This window comes from Perognathus longimembris, chromosome 20 (assembly GCF_023159225.1).
Source record: "Perognathus longimembris pacificus isolate PPM17 chromosome 20, ASM2315922v1, whole genome shotgun sequence".
In the NCBI taxonomy this organism is placed as follows: domain Eukaryota; kingdom Metazoa; phylum Chordata; class Mammalia; order Rodentia; family Heteromyidae; genus Perognathus; species Perognathus longimembris.
In genome coordinates, this window is record NC_063180.1 from 23,047,190 (window position 1) to 23,064,440 (window position 17,251).

At 51.0% G+C, this 17,251-nt stretch overlaps 1 protein-coding gene across 1 annotated transcript; it reads right to left on the reverse strand.

Annotated features, from left to right (window-relative positions):
* Nucleotides 1–243: 243 nt before the first annotated feature.
* Gys1 (glycogen synthase 1) lies at nucleotides 244–17,048 on the reverse strand. The gene is made up of 16 exons (XM_048329895.1): nucleotides 16,737–17,048; nucleotides 15,198–15,379; nucleotides 12,599–12,790; nucleotides 12,236–12,421; nucleotides 11,936–12,080; nucleotides 11,094–11,211; nucleotides 10,616–10,736; nucleotides 8,345–8,451; nucleotides 6,989–7,048; nucleotides 6,817–6,895; nucleotides 5,114–5,227; nucleotides 4,709–4,835; nucleotides 3,339–3,434; nucleotides 2,997–3,160; nucleotides 1,847–1,927; nucleotides 244–1,683 (listed from the first exon to the last, which is right to left on the reverse strand). Exons 1-16 carry the CDS (start codon nucleotides 16,852–16,854, stop codon nucleotides 1,360–1,362), a joined length of 2,214 nt encoding a protein of 737 aa, XP_048185852.1. The 5' UTR covers nucleotides 16,855–17,048; the 3' UTR covers nucleotides 244–1,359.
* Nucleotides 17,049–17,251: the final 203 nt, after the last annotated feature.

The window sequence follows — 17,251 nt, forward strand, 5'->3', positions numbered from 1 at the left end:
AGTAGCTAGGATGACACAGCTAAATCTGAGTGAAATTTCTGACATTTGCAAACCAAGTCCCAACTGAGGCCTGAGACCTGCCTTCAACAACAGGAATCTTGCAGCAGAAATCCAACTTTCCTGAGGACAACAGATAAGATGGCAGGAAGGAAACCAAGGCAGGGATTAAAACCTTGGGCACTGGGGGAGCCAGAAGTGAGGCCCACCAAGTGTTCATGTTCAACCACACTTGGCATTCTTAAATATAGATGTATTTTTTTTTTTAATCTCTGGACACAACTTGAATTATACGGCTCTGCCTTCCCCCTTCCCAATAGCAAACCAAGCATTTCTTTAGATAGCACAGCACACGTGAGGAGCCCCTCCCTTTCATGGAAGCTAGGGGATGGAAACGATTTGAGGTAATTGTGGAGTTTCAATAATAACCCAGTAGACTCAGTTCAAGGTCAGGGGAAAGAGAAGTGGTGGCAGCACAGTGGTAAGGTTCCAGATCCAACAGTGAGAATGGAGGACCCAGTGGTTTCATGGTGGGTTGAGAGGTCAGAGGTGGGGCTAGGTAGCCAGTTCCCTCCTCAGCAGGAGCCTCTGGTGGATACAAAAACTCCCAAGACACCAGAGAGCTCAGACTCAGAAGAGTAGAATCTGGTTCAGAAAACTCCAGGAAAATGACTACACCAAGAAGGAATGAGAGAGGGGGATAAGCACGTGGTTTGGCTACTCCCCCCACGTTCCCCCCCCCCCTACAGTTTGGATATAATGTTGTGGAGAACAAGACTTGGGAATCTTCCAGACAGACCTGGACCCCCAGGAAGGCCATCCCATGAACCTGTCCTGGGAGCTTGAGTTCTGAGTTGAAATGGAAGACAGCCTGAATTCCCTTAAGTCCCTGAAAAGTTCTAGCTCTGGAGTTGGTTGCTCCAGGAAAGGGTGGTGTCCAGGTGGTCCCCAGGGGAGCCCTGGACCCTGCATACTCTGTATGCCCTGGAATTTGCAAGCCACAAAGGGCTCTAGGAATCCCAGCCTGGAAAGCAACGGGTCAGGTTAAAGCGCTCTGGCACCAGACAGAATGGCAGATTCCTGGCAATGCGACTAGGATCCAGGCCAAGCCTGGCAGGGAGGGGGGCGGGGGAGGGCCTCCAGGGAACAGATAATGCATTCTGAAGTTCAAGAAAGGCACAGCTTTGGGGACTCTCAAGTGTGGGGTTGGAGGGGCTGGAGTGTATGGCAGGAGGGTCTGGGCTGTGTGTGGACTTACACAAATGTGGGTCCCCACTCAGGATCTGGCGTGGGGTTCACCACGCATGCACCCTCTGAAGAAGGGGGCATGGAGCAGGTGGGGAGTGCGGGCGGGGTGCAGGGTTAGTTGCGCTCCTCGCCCAGCGAGCTGGTGGGGCTGAGGGGCTCACTGGGCGTGCTGACCAAACTGGAGGGCGCCGTGTCCACGGAGTTACTGCGCTTGCTCGCGCCCGTGGACGAGGCGCAGGAGCTGCGGCGCGGCCACTCCGGTGCACGGATGTTCCGCCGGTCCTTGGCAGCCTCCTCTTCCTCATCATAACGCTCGCCATCTTCAAGTGGCCCATCCCGAGGCTCTTCCTCATCCTCACTCTGGTGCGGGCTCGAATGTCGTGACAGCGAGGGCGATGGGGGCACCGAGGCCGGCCGTGGGTAGCGGTACCCCTGGGTCTGCATACCCACGGGTGGGCACAAACCACAGAGTGAACAGAGGTGCCTAGAAGCCTGAACACCGTATCCAGCCTCCCTTAAGGCACCCGGGGAGAGATCCCCAGATTCCTGCCCAGCCCAGCCCTTTAGCTCCTTGTCCAGCAGAGATCTCGGGTCCACTCACCGCTTCGGCTTCATGAGGCTCATACGTGAAGTGATCAGGAAAAGCCTTGGCCAGCGCCATGTGGCGAGCAGACATGTAGTACTAAGGAGGGGGCAGGGGAAAGGGAAGAGGGGAGGAGTCAAGACCGGGCAGGCCCCGCCCCCTGCCCAATCAAAGGTGGTGGATCCTACCCCTACCTTCTAACCACATAAGCACATTCAGTCACATCTTCCAGTCTCCTCTATTCAAATATCCTTCCTTCTGGCCCCACCTCTGATGTAGATAAGCCGAGCTGTGATTGGACAAATCCTAAGCCACACCTCTCCAATTCCCAAGTCAGGTCCTGTTTTAGCCAAATGCTTATGCAAACGAGATCAACCAGACCAAAGCACTCCCTGGAGATGTGTGTGTGTGAGAGAGAATGTGTGTGTGTGTGTGTGTGTGTGTGTGTGTGTGTGTGTGAGAGAGAGAGAGAGAGAGAGAGAGAGAGAGGGAGAGACAGAGACAGAGTGTATTGGGGCTCACTTGAGCTCAGGGCCAGGCCACTGTCCCTTAGCTTTTTTACTCAAGGCTGGAGTTCTATCAATTGAGCCACTGCACCACTTTCTGCTTTTTCACGGTTAATTGGAGATACTTTCCTGCCTGGGCTGGCTTTGAACAAGGATCTTCAGATCTCAGCCTCCACAATAGATAGGATTACAGGTGTGAGCCACCATTAGCCAGCTGCTGGTGGTTTTTTTTTTGGCCAGTCCTGGGCCTTGGACTCGGGGCCTGAGCACTGTCCCTGGCTTCTTTCCCGCTCAAGGCTAGCACTCTGCCACCTGAGCCACAGCGCCCCTTCTGGCCGTTTTCCATATATGTTGTGCTGGGGAATTGAACCGAGAGCTTCATGTGTAGGAGGCAAGTGCTCTTGCCATTAGGCCATATTCCCAGCCCTGCTGGTGGTTTTTGAAACAATGTCTCCCTAATGCAGCGGAGGCTGGCTTCAAATTCTTGTTCCTCCTGCCTCAGTCTTCCCAATTGCTGGTGTTACAGAAGTGCCCATCACTCTTGGCAGAGATCAATTTCTGAAAAGCACAACCACTGTCTTTTAAGATCCTGCCACGCGTCCCAGCCTTCTGAGGCTACACAACCAGAGTTAGAGGTGGCTGAGAGAAAGGAAAAGTCATACCCGGCCTAGATATTTCCAATCCAAAAGGTCGGAGAGGCGCTCAGTGCGGTTCCGCTGGATGATGCGCTGTCGCCTGCTCTGCTGGCAGAAGCTGTAGAGGAAGGAGGTGAGCTGCGAGCAGGAGTCATCCAGGCTGCGGAAACGCCGGTCCAGAATGTAGATGCCTGCAAGAGGCCAGCACCACCAGGGGCGTTCAGAAATTGGTCTGGAGAGACCTTCATTCTCCCAAGGACTCTGTGACACCAGGACTCTTTAGCTCCCCTCCAGTGACCCAAGGGTCTACATTCCTCCTGACTCAGCACCATGGTGTACCGGTTCTCAGTGAGCCCCTAGGGCACTGACCATAAGCTGAGGGGTCTGCGATGTGCTCTTCCATGAAGCATCCAAAACCGGAGAGGTTGGTGGAGATACTGGGGATCCCCATGACAGTGCACTCCGCTGTGGGAAGGTCAGAGAAAGGCCGGCTTAGCGTTCATTCATTCCCCGGGCTTTATTTAGCATGCCTGCTGCCTGAATGGCCACAAAGCCTCAACTGCGCCACCTACTGGCCGGACAAGGAGTCACTGAGCTCACACAACCCTGCCAGGACTTGGGCTACATACGTTTTATTGGACAAAATGGAAAGGAAATTTTGTCAGAAAAAGTAAAGGCTAAGAATGTGTGGAATTTCATAATAGTTTTGTAAGGATGCCCACATCCATACTTTTACTTTGTTCTCGCAATCGCATGGTGTTTTATGTGTGGTTCTTTACTTTTTGATGCCTGTACTGGGGCCTGAATTCAGGGTCTCATGTTCTCACATGGCTGGTTTTGTTGTTTGGGTTTTTTCTTTTGCTCTACCACTTGAGCTATACTTTCAGTTATGGATTTTGGATGGTTAATTGGCGATAGACCTTACACCTTTCTGCCTACAATGGTTTCAAACCATGGTCCACAGATCTCAACCTCCTGCATAGGTAGGATTATGGGCAGATGCCACCCACACTTGGCTTTATTATACATTTTTGGTGGTACAAGAGACTGAAGTCCAAGCCTTGTGATTGCTAGGTAAGCCCTCTACCACTGAACTACATTATCGGCTAAGACCCTAGATTTGATCCCCAGCATCCCACCCCTCAAAACAAAGAAAACAATAAAGTAGCTTGATTAAATATGGCTTAGTGGTAGAGTGTTTGCCTTGCATGCATGAAGCCCTGAGTTTGATTCCTCAGCACCACATAAACAGAAAAAGCTGGAAATGGTGCTGTGGCTCAAGTGGCAGAGTGTTAGCCTTGAGCAAAAAGAAGCTAGTCCTGAGTCTAAGCCCCAAGACTGGCAAAAAATAAATAAATAAAAACAGCACGAAGAAGGGAGGTGTTTGTGGACGTGAAGGATCACAGAAAAGTGTTCTCAAAATGAAGGAGAACCGTAAATAAGCAATTCCACCTCAGACATGCCTTAAAAACAAAAACAGCCAGGCACCATTGGCTCACGCCTGTAATCCTAGCTACTCAGGAAGCTGAGATCTGAGGATTACGGTTCAAAGGCAGCCGGAGCAGGAAAGTCCATAAGACCAGAAAACTGGAAGTGGCGCTGTAGCTCAAGTGGTAGATCTGAAAAGCTCAGGGACAGTGCTCAGGCCCAGAGTTCAAGCCCCATGACTAACAAAAAAAAAAAAGAAAGAAAGTGAAGGGCACCAGGGACACAGGCTCCTGACCACCAGTTCTACTTACCTGGTGTGTAACCCCAAGGCTCGTAGTAGGATGGGAAGACCCCAAGGTGGCAGCCACGGACAAACTCCTCATAGTCCACAGGGAGCAGTGGGCTGGTGGAGGAGAGGAACTCGGGGTGGAAAATTACCTGGTAGTGAGAAAGCAGAGCTTAGTCTAAACACCTTATTGTAGCCATATCCTGAGAAACCAGAGTGGCTGGAGAGGGTGAAACACTTGTCTAATGTCAAGCCACATAGGAATAGCCTGATGAGAGAAGGATATAGCTCGATTCTGTTTGACTCAGAAGCCAGGGAGCTTTCTAAACACGTCCGTGCCTTTGATAAACTAGAGGGATGGGGAGTGTGGGGGCCACGTGTGACTCACGGCCCTTGCCACGCCTGGCCCACAGCTGGCCAGTCCCCTTACCTTCACCCGGTCCGCACTACTGTTGAAGAGGCCGATCCGGCGGATGGTGGTCAGGATGGGGTCCGAGGAGTCATCCAGCATATTATGGGTGCACACAGGGGGGAAAGACTGCCGCTGTAGAGGTCACAAGTGGAGTGGGGATCAGGGAAGGGGCAGAGACTTCCTGCTTCCTCCTGTGGGGCCATGCTAACCCAAGGATCCAAGAAAAGCATAATTCCCACCAGGCTACGGAGAAGAGTACCATGAGTTGTAAGGTCCTACTTGGCTGCATGATTAAAAATTCTCTCACCTATCATGGGCCTAAAAGAATGACAATTCCCAGCTATCTTTGAGGCAAAGTTCATGATGCCATGCCCCTTGGGAGTGTATCACTATGTTGTCCTATATGCTTGACTTTGGTATTAAAGGAACTCTAAATTACCCAGTCAACAGAGATATTGCCCACATGAGAGAAAGCTCCAGGGGATGCTAGGAATTGCAATTTTCTTATGACCTTGCCCCCATCCCAACCCAAAGAAACTCCAATTCCCAGAAGTCATAGTAGCAAGACAAAACTAAAGTAATAGGAAGCCCCAGAGACTGCTAAAAGGGATAGCTCTGAAACTGTGATATTACTGCTCATTAAAGACTGGTCTTACCTTCAGTGGCCTAATCCCAGAAGCCGAAGAAACTACAATTCCCAGCAACCCTAGGCTTGCATACATCATGAGTAAAAATGATTGCCTTGGTGACTTTTAAAAATGAGTTTGGGGGCTGGGAATATGGCCTAGAGGCAAGAGTGCTTGCCTCATAGACACGAAGCCCTGGTTTCCATTCCTCAGCACCACGTATATAGAAAACGGCCAGAAGTGATGCTGTGGCTCAAGTGGTAGAGTGCTAGCCTTGAGCAAAACAAAAACCAAAAATAACAAAAACAAAACAGAAGCCAGGGACAGTGCTCAGGCCCTGAGTCCAATGCCCAGGACTGGGGGAAAAAAAAAAGTTTGGCCAAACTGGACTTGTTTTTGTACCTTAGCTGGCTGACTTGCCATTCTTCAGGTTCACTGCACCTATCACAGGTACCAAATTCTCCAGATCCTCCCAAAAGATGAGGAATACCAATTCCCAAAAGGCTTTGAGGGCAGGGAACTCAAATAAGGCTGAGGGAACTGCTGGGAGTTGTAGTTCTCATTTTGTAGCTACCCATTCTGTTTCCTTGCCCCGTAATTCCATCAACCTCAGGAATCAAAGAAATTATAACTCCCAGGAATACTGAGGGACTAAGGAATAGTCAATGGGATAAGAAACTGGCTGCTGAGTTTTCTAAGTTTACCAGGGAATGCTAGGTGTGTTAGCTCACTTGGCTCCATCCCCAAAGAGGCTCAAGAAAACTACCTTTCCCAGAAGTTTCTGGGAGCAGAGGCAAAGCTAGTACTGGGAAAAGCCCAAGGCAAATCTGACTATTGAAATTCTCCTGTTCAAAGTGTGTTGACTCAATATCCGTTGAATCTTTGTCCATCCACCAGGCTACCCAGGGGAACGACAACTCCCAATAGACCTTGCAACTTTGAAGTCAGAAAAAAAGATCTTGCCCCAAGTTTTCTTGTGTATTAAAGTTGAAAGCCTCATTCAAGAAAAGAACTCCCAGCCGTCTCTGGGGCTAGCATGGCCAGCATCTCTGGGATGGGTAACTTCCATCTCTTTGCTAGGGATCTAAACCATACCTGTGTGGCAAAGATGGCCCTCTTCATGATAGTGAAGTCTTCCTTGTCCAGCATTTTATTCATGTCTGGGAGGCTCCCCCTGGAAGGAGGGTGGGAGCATGTGTGTGGGAAAGGGGTGCTGAGAGGGGCTAGGGTCCACCCATCAGGGTATAGAGCTGGGGTGGGTACTCACACCAGTAGGGATTCATACAGCTTCCTCCCGAATTTCTCCTTCACTGTGTTGGCGGTGTCCCTGGAAAGAACATATGATGTCACGTACAGCTGCCACCTATTGTCATCTTCAGAGGGTAGCAGGAAAACATGAGGTGTGAGCAGAGTAGTCACAGCCCTGGCAGGCCCCGTATATCAGCTGGAGGCCAAGGACAGACAGACAGCCTTTCCTTCGGACTTCAGTGAGTCATCCACCACATGAGAATAAAAATAGAATCAACCTCAGGGACATGCAGTGAGGACTTAGGAAGGCCAAGAGAGAACCTGGTACTGTGCAAACCTTCTAGAAATGTCAGCTATTATTAGGAGGACTTGTAGTGGTCCTGAAGGTGGCGTACTAAGACCCATTTTATTAAAAAAAAAAAGTAGGGGCTGGGGATATGGCCTAGTGGCAAGAGTGCCTGCCTCATATACATGAGGCCCTGGGTTCGATTCCCCAGCACCACATATACAGAAAATGGCCAGAAGTGGTGCTGTGGCTCAAGTGGCAGAGTGCTAGCCTTGAGCAAAAAGAAGCCAGGGACAGTGCTCAGGCCCTGAGTCCAAGCCCCAGGACTGGCAAAAAAAAAAAAAAAAAAAAAAGCAGAGCTTGAGAAAGGAGCAAAGGGTGTGTTTGTGTGCTGGTTCCTCACAACTGTAATTCTAGCTCCTTAGGAGGCTGATCTGAGGACTACAGCTTGAAGCCAGCCCAAGCAGCAAAGTCCATGAGACTCATCTCCCATTAACTCCATGAGACTCATCTCCCATTAACCAGGAAAAAGCCAGAAGTGAAGCTATGGCTCAAGTAATAGAGTACCAGCCTTAAGGAGAAGCCAAAAGAGAATGGGAGGCCCAGAATTCAAGGCTCAGGACCAGCACATACTCTCTCTCTCTCTCTCTTTCTCTCTGAAAAGATTATTTCCCTACAGCCCCACTGCTTACAATCCTTGAATGGTTCTGGGCTCGTTTTCTACCCCATCACCCTTGGCTGTGCTACTTCAGCCATGGTGGGATGCTTGTCATACCTCAAAAATGCTTCAGGACCTTTGCACGTGCTGTTACCTACGTCTGAAATGCTGTTGCTCCACACATATACAGGGAGAGAGAGGGGAAGGCTTGGCAGATGGTGTGGAGAGGTTTGAGATCCGAACTCTGGTCACGTGCTTATCTCTCTCTAGGCCATGACTCCACACTACCCCTGAGGTGGAGGTGTGCTTAGCCAATGACATCATTGGGAATGGGTAGGGAGGGCATTCATGTTGCAAGGGACCACTGCGACACTGGACATTAAGCACCTTTTGGAAAGGTGCCCGCAGGGTTCCAGATGTGGGCTACTAACCAAAGTTGCTTGCGTACTGCTTGACCCTTAAGGGTTTCCACGTTGAAATTGTTGGTCCGAGCTGGCATGATGAAGAAAGCCACTACTGTCTGTTCACTGCCATTTACCTGGAAGCAGGAAAAGGGGGAGGTTGTGCAAAGGAGGGTGTGCATGGGTCCTGGGGACCCTTTTCCCATTCTAGGACCAGCAGGACATGACCACACCCCTTTCTGCCAAGGAGAATTATGGGATCAACTGCTATCCCTCTAAACCTCTGATTTTTTTTTTCTTTGCCTGTTGGTTTGGCTGGTGTTCTGCCACTTGAATAGTACCTCCAGGCTGCCTTTTTCCCTTTCTTTCTTGTTAAAGTCAGAGCCTAGGACTCAAACTCGCTATCTGCTGCTTTCTCACACTGGCTAGCGCTCTACCAACTTGAGCCATGCCTCCAAGACCCAGCCTGGATTTTTGCTGTTTATTTTTATTTTATTTATTTATTTATGCCAGTCCTGGGGCTTGGACTCAGGGCCTGAGCACTGTCGCTGGCTTCTTTTTGCTCAATGCTAGCACTCTGCCACTTGAGCCACGGCACCACTTCTGGCCTTTTTGCATATATGTGGTGCTGAGGAATCGAACCCAGGGCTTCAGGTATACGAGGCAAGCACTCTTGCCATTAGGCCATGTTCCCAGCCCTTTGCTGGTTATTTTTATCAGTCATGGGGCTTAAACTCAGGGCCTGGGCACTGTCGCTGGGCTTTTTCACTCAAGGGCCACTTTGGGTTGCAGCTCCACTTCTGGTTTTCTGGTGATAAGAATCTCATGAACTTTCCTGCCCCGGCTGGCTTTGAACTCTTATCCTCAGATCTCAGCCTCCTGAGTAAAGATTACAGGCATGAGTCACTGGTGCCTTGCTTGTTGGTTATTTTAGAGATGGAGGGTTTTTATGTTTTGTGTGTGTGTGTGTGTTTTTGTTTTTGTTTGTTTGTTTGTTTGTTTTTGCTAGTCCTGGAGTTTGAACTCAAGCCCAGGCACTGTCCCTGAGCTTCTTTTGCTCAAGGCTGGCACTCTACCACTTGAACCACAGTGCCACTTCTGGCTTTTTGTGTGTGTATGTGGTACTGAGGAATCGAACCCAGGGCTTCAGACATGCTAGGCAAGAACTCTGCCACTAAGCCACCCTCCCAGCCCTAGAGATGGAGTTTCATAAAGTTTTCTACTGAGACTGGCTTCAAACATTGATCCTCTGGACCTCAGCCTGCTGAGTAGCTAGGATTTGCTAGGATTTGTTGGTAGCATGAACCACCCACAGCAGGCCATCATCTTTGCAAAACACAACAGCACAAAGCTGCCCAAGGCTGATCACAAACTCAAACTCTCCAATAAATAAACAAACAAACAAACAAACAAATAAATAAATAAAAGGCTGGGCCTGGCCAGGAGTTTGGCCTAGTGGTGGAGTGCTTGCCTAGCGATTCCTCAGTACCACATACACAGGAAAAGCCAGAAGTGGTTCATGTAGTACAGTGTTAGCCTTGAGCAAAAACAGCCCAGTTCAACCCAGTTCAAGCACCAGGACTGGCAAAAAAAAAAAAAAAAAAAAAAAAGCTAGGTGCCCGTGCTTGTAATCCTAGCTATTTAGGAGGCTGAGATGGAGGATTATAGTTCTAAGCCAGCCCCAGCAGGAAAGTCCTAGAGACTCTTATCTCCAATGAATCACAGAAAAAGTTGTGCTGTAGCTCAAGTGGCAAAGTACTAGCCATGAGCAAAAGGAGCTTAGGGATAGTGCCCAGGCCTAGAGTTCAAGCCTCAGAACCAAAAGAAATAAAAATTGAGAAGATAGGAGCTGGGAAGGTGGCTTAGCGGTGGAGTGCTTGCCTAGCATGCATGAAACCCTGGGTTCGATTCCTCATCACTACATATGCAGAAAAAGCCAGAAGTGGTGGTGTGCCTCAAGAGGTAGAGTGCTAGCCTTGAGCAAAAAGAAGCCAGGGACAGTGCTCACGCCCTGAGTCCAAGCCACAGGACTGGCAAAAAAAAACACAAAATTTTTTTTGAGAAGAAGATCTTCCAGTATAGCACTGGCTGGCCTCAAACTCCCAACCCTCCAGCTTCAGCCTTCTGAGTGAGGGTGACTGGTGTGTGGAACCACGTCTGGCCTCTGAACTACTTTCTGGGTCAGTAAAACCTGCATCAAACCATTGGGTTTTCTAACTCCATCTCCCAAGGTTTCCTTTCTCCCCCACCCCCCCACTTGACCGCCCTTTGCCCCCTGTCCACCCTTGCCCCAGGCCTCACTCTGAGCAGATAGTTGAGCCGAGCCAAGGCCTCTAGGAAGACGTCAGCCCCCTTGTTGGAGAACTCGTAGCGGCCAGCAATGAAGAAATACAAGGTCTTATCCAAGTTGAAATCAAGGTGCCTAAAGAAGCCACATGGCACACAGTGAAGCCCAAGACCTACACACTCCGGTCCTGTTCTCAAAACTACAAATCCCAGAAGCTATAGGGACAATGCAAGGCATCATGGGGCCTCCTGGAAGTTTATGGCACTTCTTTCCTCTGATGGAAGGCTACTTTATCAGCCAGTCCATTGTTCCAGCACCTAGATATCCCAGGATTCAAACCCAAGAGTCCAGACCCCATTCTTCCTCAGACCCAGGAGTCCAGGCCCCCACCTCCTCCCTCAGATCCCAGTCTAGGCTTCAGCCCTCCTCCCTTAGACACAAGGGTCTGAGCTCTGCTCCTCTCTTTCAGACTGAGGTGTTTAGCCCACATACCCATAAAAGTGGCCTCGTACAAACTCCTGGATCCGAGCTTTGCTCTGTGCATGGAGGTTCTGGAACTCGTGCATGGCAGAGAACTTCTTCACATTCAGTCCATTGGGGGTCACAATGTCTGGGAAGGTGAACAAGGTCCCATGTCACTCAGATCAATGTGATAGAATGACTCCATGAATGGAAAACCCCTGGGCTTCTACAACTTTTGTTCCAATGGCTCTCCTGTGAGCTTGCTAGTGATTTACGCACCTGCCATCCACATGTTTTACTTATTTGCTTATGTTTGAAAGGAGTCAGGTCTCCCCAACTCCTGGGAAAGGGTGGACAGGGCTTTCTTTCTCTTTATGATTAAATATCCCCAACATACCCCCTGCTTCTCCTAAGACATACTCTAAGCCTTCGTTCTCCTTTGGGAACTCATAGAAAATTAAAGTCTATTAAGGAAAAACTACAACTCCCATCATCTCCTCCCGGAGCAATGATCTGGGACCATAGGCAGTTGGGTGTCCAAGGCCTTCTGGGCATTTGAATTTTCACCTTATGTTCACTAAAAATTGTGGGAGGCCCAATTCTAACCTGACTTTTTTCCCCTCAACCAAATCCAATATACTTTCATTCCTTTCAAAAGACCACTACCTACATTAGCTTTAGTATTTTACTACTTCTGAAATTAAAACCAAAGAAACTACAAGTCCCATTAGCCTCCGGTATCCAGGCTCTGGAATGCAGGACAGTCTCATTTATAGGTAGGTTATTGCCAAGGCCTACTGGGACTTGTCGTTCTTTGCCATCTAGAGTTAAACAAAATTGGTATTGGCCTTGGCACACACAGTTGCCCAAACCTGGTTTCCTTTTGAGCAGGTGCTGAGCCTCGATAGCAGTGATCTGGGATACGGTCGTGAAGACGTGAGCACAGTGGGCTGCTGCCCGCTCCATGCAGTATCGATGATAGATCTGCCTCTCGCCAGCCTCCTTGTCCACGTTGAACTGGGCAGGAATGTGGAGGGAGCAACCAAGTTAGGAGGATGGGGGAGAAGACAAGAAGTCTAGATCCCAGGGTGCTGGGAAGGTTAAGACTGGGGTTTGACTTCTGGGGGAGTCTGGGTTCCACAGCCTTGAGCTAGCCTGCCCTCACCACTCACATTCTCCAGGTTGTTGTAGAAGTCCACAGCTCCGGCACACAAGTACCTCCCCAGCAGTGTGGCATGTGTGGTGAAGATGGTTGCCACAGGCAGTCGCCGGGCACGGCAAAGACACAGCCCGATGCCCGCCAGCCACTCGTGGAAGTGGGCAACCACGTGGGGTTTGTCCTCACTCTGGGCCAGGAACTATGAGGCAACAAGGACAGCGTCACTGTGTCTCCCTTGTGTGCTGGGAAAGGAATCAGCAATCCACCACGTGGACAGGAAAGCAGGGGAGAGGTGATGCCACACGCACCCTGCACCATCACCACACGCACAGGCCGCAATCCTCCGCAGATGGGGGCGGTGGGAGGTGAGCCTTACCTCTCCCAGGAACCAAGTGGTGAGGAAGCCAAACAGGACAGCGTCGTTGGCCTCACGGTCGTACCAGGGCACCCCGATATTACAGGTGTCCCAGAGCTCTCCTTTCCAGCGCTCCAGGGCCCAAGCGGAGGCACCCACATCCAGGAGCACCACCAGGGGGCCCCCTTCGATCAGCCAGCGCCCAAAATATACCTAGGAAGGGGGGGGGTACAGAGAAGCTCAGAGCGTTCACTGTTCTGGGGACGTGGGGCTTGAAGTCTACTGCTCATTTCAAGACCCTTGTCTCCCAACTGCCTTATTTTGCCAACCCGCCAATCATGTCTCCTACTGCTGTCACACTTCTTTTAGCAATTGCCATACATTTTCTGTCTACTGTTACTTGATTACACTGGGGGCTCTCTCTTTCTCTCTCTCGGTCTTGCTATTTAGCCCAGCTGGCCTCAAACTCCCAGTCCTCCTGCCTCAGCCTCCCAAGTGCTGGAACTGAAGATAGGTGTGTGCCATCACACCTGGCTAAGAAATAAGTTCCTTTTGCTGCTCTTGCTACCACATTTATTCTTCCTGTCCTCCCAATATCCCTTTCACCATATAGGTAGCACCTGCTACCCTTGCCCTTTTGCCTACATTATAGCCTGTGGTATAATTTTTTTTGGGGGGGGGGCTGGTTCTGGAGCTTGAATTCTGGTTTGTTTGTTTGTTTTTTTGGCCAGTCCTGGGCCTTGAACTCAGGGCCTGAGCACTGTTCCTGGCTTCTTTTTGCTCAAGGCTAGCACTCCGCCACTTGAGCCACAGCGCCACTTCTGCCCGTTTTCTGTATATGTGGTGCTGGGGAATTGAACCCAGGGCCTCATGTATACGAGGCAAGCTCTCTTGCCACTAGGCCATATCCACAGCCCTGAATTCTGGGTTTGGATGTTGTCTCTGATCTTCTTTTGCTCAAGGCTAGCCCCCTACCACTTGAGTCACAGCGCCACTTCTAGCTTTTTTTGAATAGTTTGTTGGAGATAAGTGTCTCATGGACTTTGCTGCCTGGCTGGCTTTGAACTCCAATCCTTAGATCTGTCTCTGGAGTAGCTAGGGTTACAGGCATAAGCCACCAGCGCATGACCCATAGTATGATTTTTAATGCCCCTTATCCTTTTCCTATGTTCCAGGTAAGTGTTTTTTTAGGTCCAGCACCATGTTCCTGAGACTTGCTGTCTCATTTTGGTCCCTACTGCATTTCTCCACTGGCCACTTTTCTCCTGAGACTATGGCCTTGGTTCTGGGCTCACTGCCACACTCTTAACCAGCTCTAGCATCCTCCTCTACCCCAACCTGGATCTCCCCAGCCAGAACCTCACTTAATACTCCTCCCCCTCCCAGCTGTTGTCTGCCCTTTAACTAGGGGGCTATTCTTAGGAGCAGCTGTCAGGAGGGAGGAACTAAGCTGTTCTGGGGTCTCTTAGGGACATAGTCCCACCTGATTGGACTCCTGGGACCCTGCCCTAAACTGAGGCTATGAATGGATGATAGCAGTACTACCTTTTATCTGCAGCCTTGAGGCTGGAGTCAGCTGCCAATCACCCACCCCTGTTCAAGTCTCCACCTTGAGGCCCAGACTTTCTCCTCTCCTCTCTTTAGTCTCCAATGGTCACAGACTCAGTCCCCTGGCTCTGTGCCTGCCTCTCTCCCACCCCTTTCATCAAGGTTCTTTGTCTCTCCTTCTAGGTCTTTCTCTCTGAGGCATTTGTAGCCTCTGTTCTGTATCTAAAAGAGATACATTCCTTTCCTTTGACGAGCCTGCCTCCTCTCTCCAGGCTCCGCTGTTTATAGTAATGACGATGATGATGGGGAGAGCACAGTGACAATAATACACATCATAGAAATAGCTTCATGCAGAAATGGTGCCACGGGATTCTGATTCTTAAGTACTTTAACTACTAACTACTTCATCCCCCGCCCACACACACACACCAAGCACCCCTATACAGTGGACACCAAGGACGTATTCATGAGTCAAGGTCATATAGGCAGCAGGCCGAGAGCAAGTTGCTTGCCTCAGTCCAAGTCCCCACACCTTGTTTCTGTCTGGCAGAATCACTTTATATCTAGTTTGTTCTTTTCTTTAGGGGGTGGGGCAGAGGGTGGGGGAAGCAAGATGGGGTTTGAACCCAGGGCTTTGCGCTTGCTTGGCAGGTGCTCTAATCACTTGATCTATGTCTCCAGTCATTTTCTGCTTTAGCTATTTCTTAATTATTTTTTTCTTACCCTGGCCAGCCTAGGCTGTGACCTTCCTATCTATGGTCTTTTGGGTAGCTGGAATGACACATGCCTAGCTTGTTGAGATGAGGGCTAAGTTTTTGCCTGGGCTGGCCTCAAACTGAGATCTCCCTGATCTCTAACTCTCAAGTAGCTGGGACTATAGGTTTACTACTGTGCCAGGCTTGTGTCTAGCTCTTTGTTTTTCTCTGAGTATGTGGATCTTGAGTGTATTTCTTAGTCATTAATAACTGCCCACGTCATGGGAGGCAGTGGGGAGCACCTACAGGAGTCTGCCCGGGACAGTGTCGCCTGTGACTGTCCATGCCATGCTGTCTGTTGAGTCGGCCGCCCTCACCTTGCAGCCTTTGCTATTCATGGAGTCCAGCGTCTTCTTCAGGGCGGGGGTTGGGGGCTCGATCAGCTCCACCTGCGTCCTCACACCCTGCTCCGTGTACGGTCCCACCAGGTAGTAGTTGTCGCCCCACTCATCTCCTGTTACCTTTGCCTTCGTCTGCAGCACCGTGTAGATGCCACCCACTGCAGGACCAAGCGCATGAGGACAGGCCCCAGCCAAGGTCCACAGGCCAGGGACCTGGGATGGGGGGGTGCGGTGTGTGTTTCAGGGGTGCTGGGGGTATGGGAGAAGGCCTGGGACCCCACAGAATGGAATCAAAGAAGGGGATCAGGGGCTGGGAGCTTGAATGGGGAGGGAAAGGGGGCTGAGGGCAGACTCCCTCAGGGAGAAGGAGCTCCAGTTAAGACTCCTGGATCTGTGAAAGGAAGGGAATGTGGATCTGGGTCCCTGGGAATTAGGAAATGGGAGGGAATTCGGGGCTGGGAGCCTGAGGATGGCAGACATTCTGGATTATTAGATTCCAGGTTTTGGACTTCTCAGCTTTAGGGATCTGGATTGTAATGGGCAGTCAGGATCCACCTAAATTGCTATTTCCTGCTCACTCTTCCTCCCCCACCTCCAGCATCCTAGGTACTCTGCCAGCCTATTTCCTAGTTTCCTCTCCCCAATTGAGGCCACAGGCATACAGGGCCTTGTCCTGCTGGCAAAGCCCAAATCATACTGAGAAACCCAGTAAAGCAAACCCTAAGATCTCAGCTCTTCTGAAGATGGAGACTAACACAACCCAGCTTGTCCCAGGCCTAGAAGCTCAGGCTCCCAGAGGCCTGGCCCACAGAAATGCAGCCCTGCCGGTCCCTCCCATAGCAGGGCCCAGCCCCTGCCCAACTTAGGACTTCCCAACTTGCCCCATCCCACTCTGCCCTGCACGTAACAGAGGCCACAGACTCCTCTGTTCTTAGGAGCTCATAGTTCAGGCTCTGGGTTCCTTCAAAACTAGCCATTCAGCTCTCTTTCATTCTAGAATCTAAGAAGAGTCTCCAGTTCCCTTCTGTCTTTACATTGAAACAGGCATGTCCTCAAATGTTTCCATCATCACCATGCATCCCACTCCCAGCTACTCTGTCCCCCACAATCCAGACTAACACCTAGAGACTGAAGTCTGAAACCCTAGCCACTCCCCCCAGATTTGTGGCAGAAGCCCCATCCGTCACACCTCACCCCAGCTCCTTCCCCCTTCAGGACTTAGATCTTTGGTCTCTCGAAAGCCCCTTTCTAGAAATATTTCATCGAGGTATTGTTTCCCTAGGGGCATAGGGCCTGGGAGCCTCCTTCCATCTTAAGTCTAGCCTCTCACCCCCTTCCCTCCAAGGCCTAGGACACGTTCTCCAGCCCCTCCCCAAGGGCACAGAAGTCACAGGCTTCTTGCCCAAGACCCAAGATTCCCTCGGGCAGCCCGGTGTCCCTAAGAGTCGGAATTCCCGACCCCCAGCCCCTCCCCCTTCCCGGCCGTCCTCCTCTCCTCGAGGGCTCCACGCTCACCCTTGTTGGCCACCTCCCAGGCCACCTCGAAGAGCACCGTGTTCTCCAAGTCGAATTCATCCTCCCAGTCCTCCAGTCCCGGCAGGGAGGACATGGACAGAGTGCGGCTGAGAGGCATGGCTGGTGTGGGAAGGGAACCCCAAGGATCACCGGCGGCGACCCTAGAGGTGACCAAGGAAGGCACCGGGCGGAGTGAGAGGACGGGTAGCGGTTGTCGGAAACGTGCAATCCGCTCCGCTTCCTATTGCACGACCGCACCCCCGCCAGGAGATCTCGGACCAAGGCAGGAGGCGTCCCCGGGCGTCACTGAGCCCGTCCGTGCCCCTGCAAGGGAACCTCGCAGCCGCCAGGAGGCGGTGCCCGACCTCGGCCGCCACCCATTGGACCGCGCTCGGGGGGGCGGAGTCTGCTGCGTCTTCTCATTGGTGGAGAGGATCGAGTTCGCTGGGTCCCGCCACAGCCCGAGTGACGGATGCGAGCTCCAGGGGGCGGGGCTTGCGGCTGCGCCGAAAGCA

Excerpts from the sequence above, each read along its gene's own strand:
- Gys1 (XM_048329895.1), bottom strand. The coding sequence starts at position 16,854 with ATGCCTCTCAGCCGCACTCTGTCCATGTCCTCCCTGCCGGGACTGGAG. Across the intron at positions 4,836-5,113 it reads GTAGTGCGGACCGGGTGAAG|GTAATTTTCCACCCCGAGTT; the intron begins GTAAGGGGACTG and ends TCTCACTACCAG. Across the intron at positions 3,435-4,708 it reads GCCTTGGGGTTACACACCAG|CGGAGTGCACTGTCATGGGG; the intron begins GTAAGTAGAACT and ends ACCTTCCCACAG.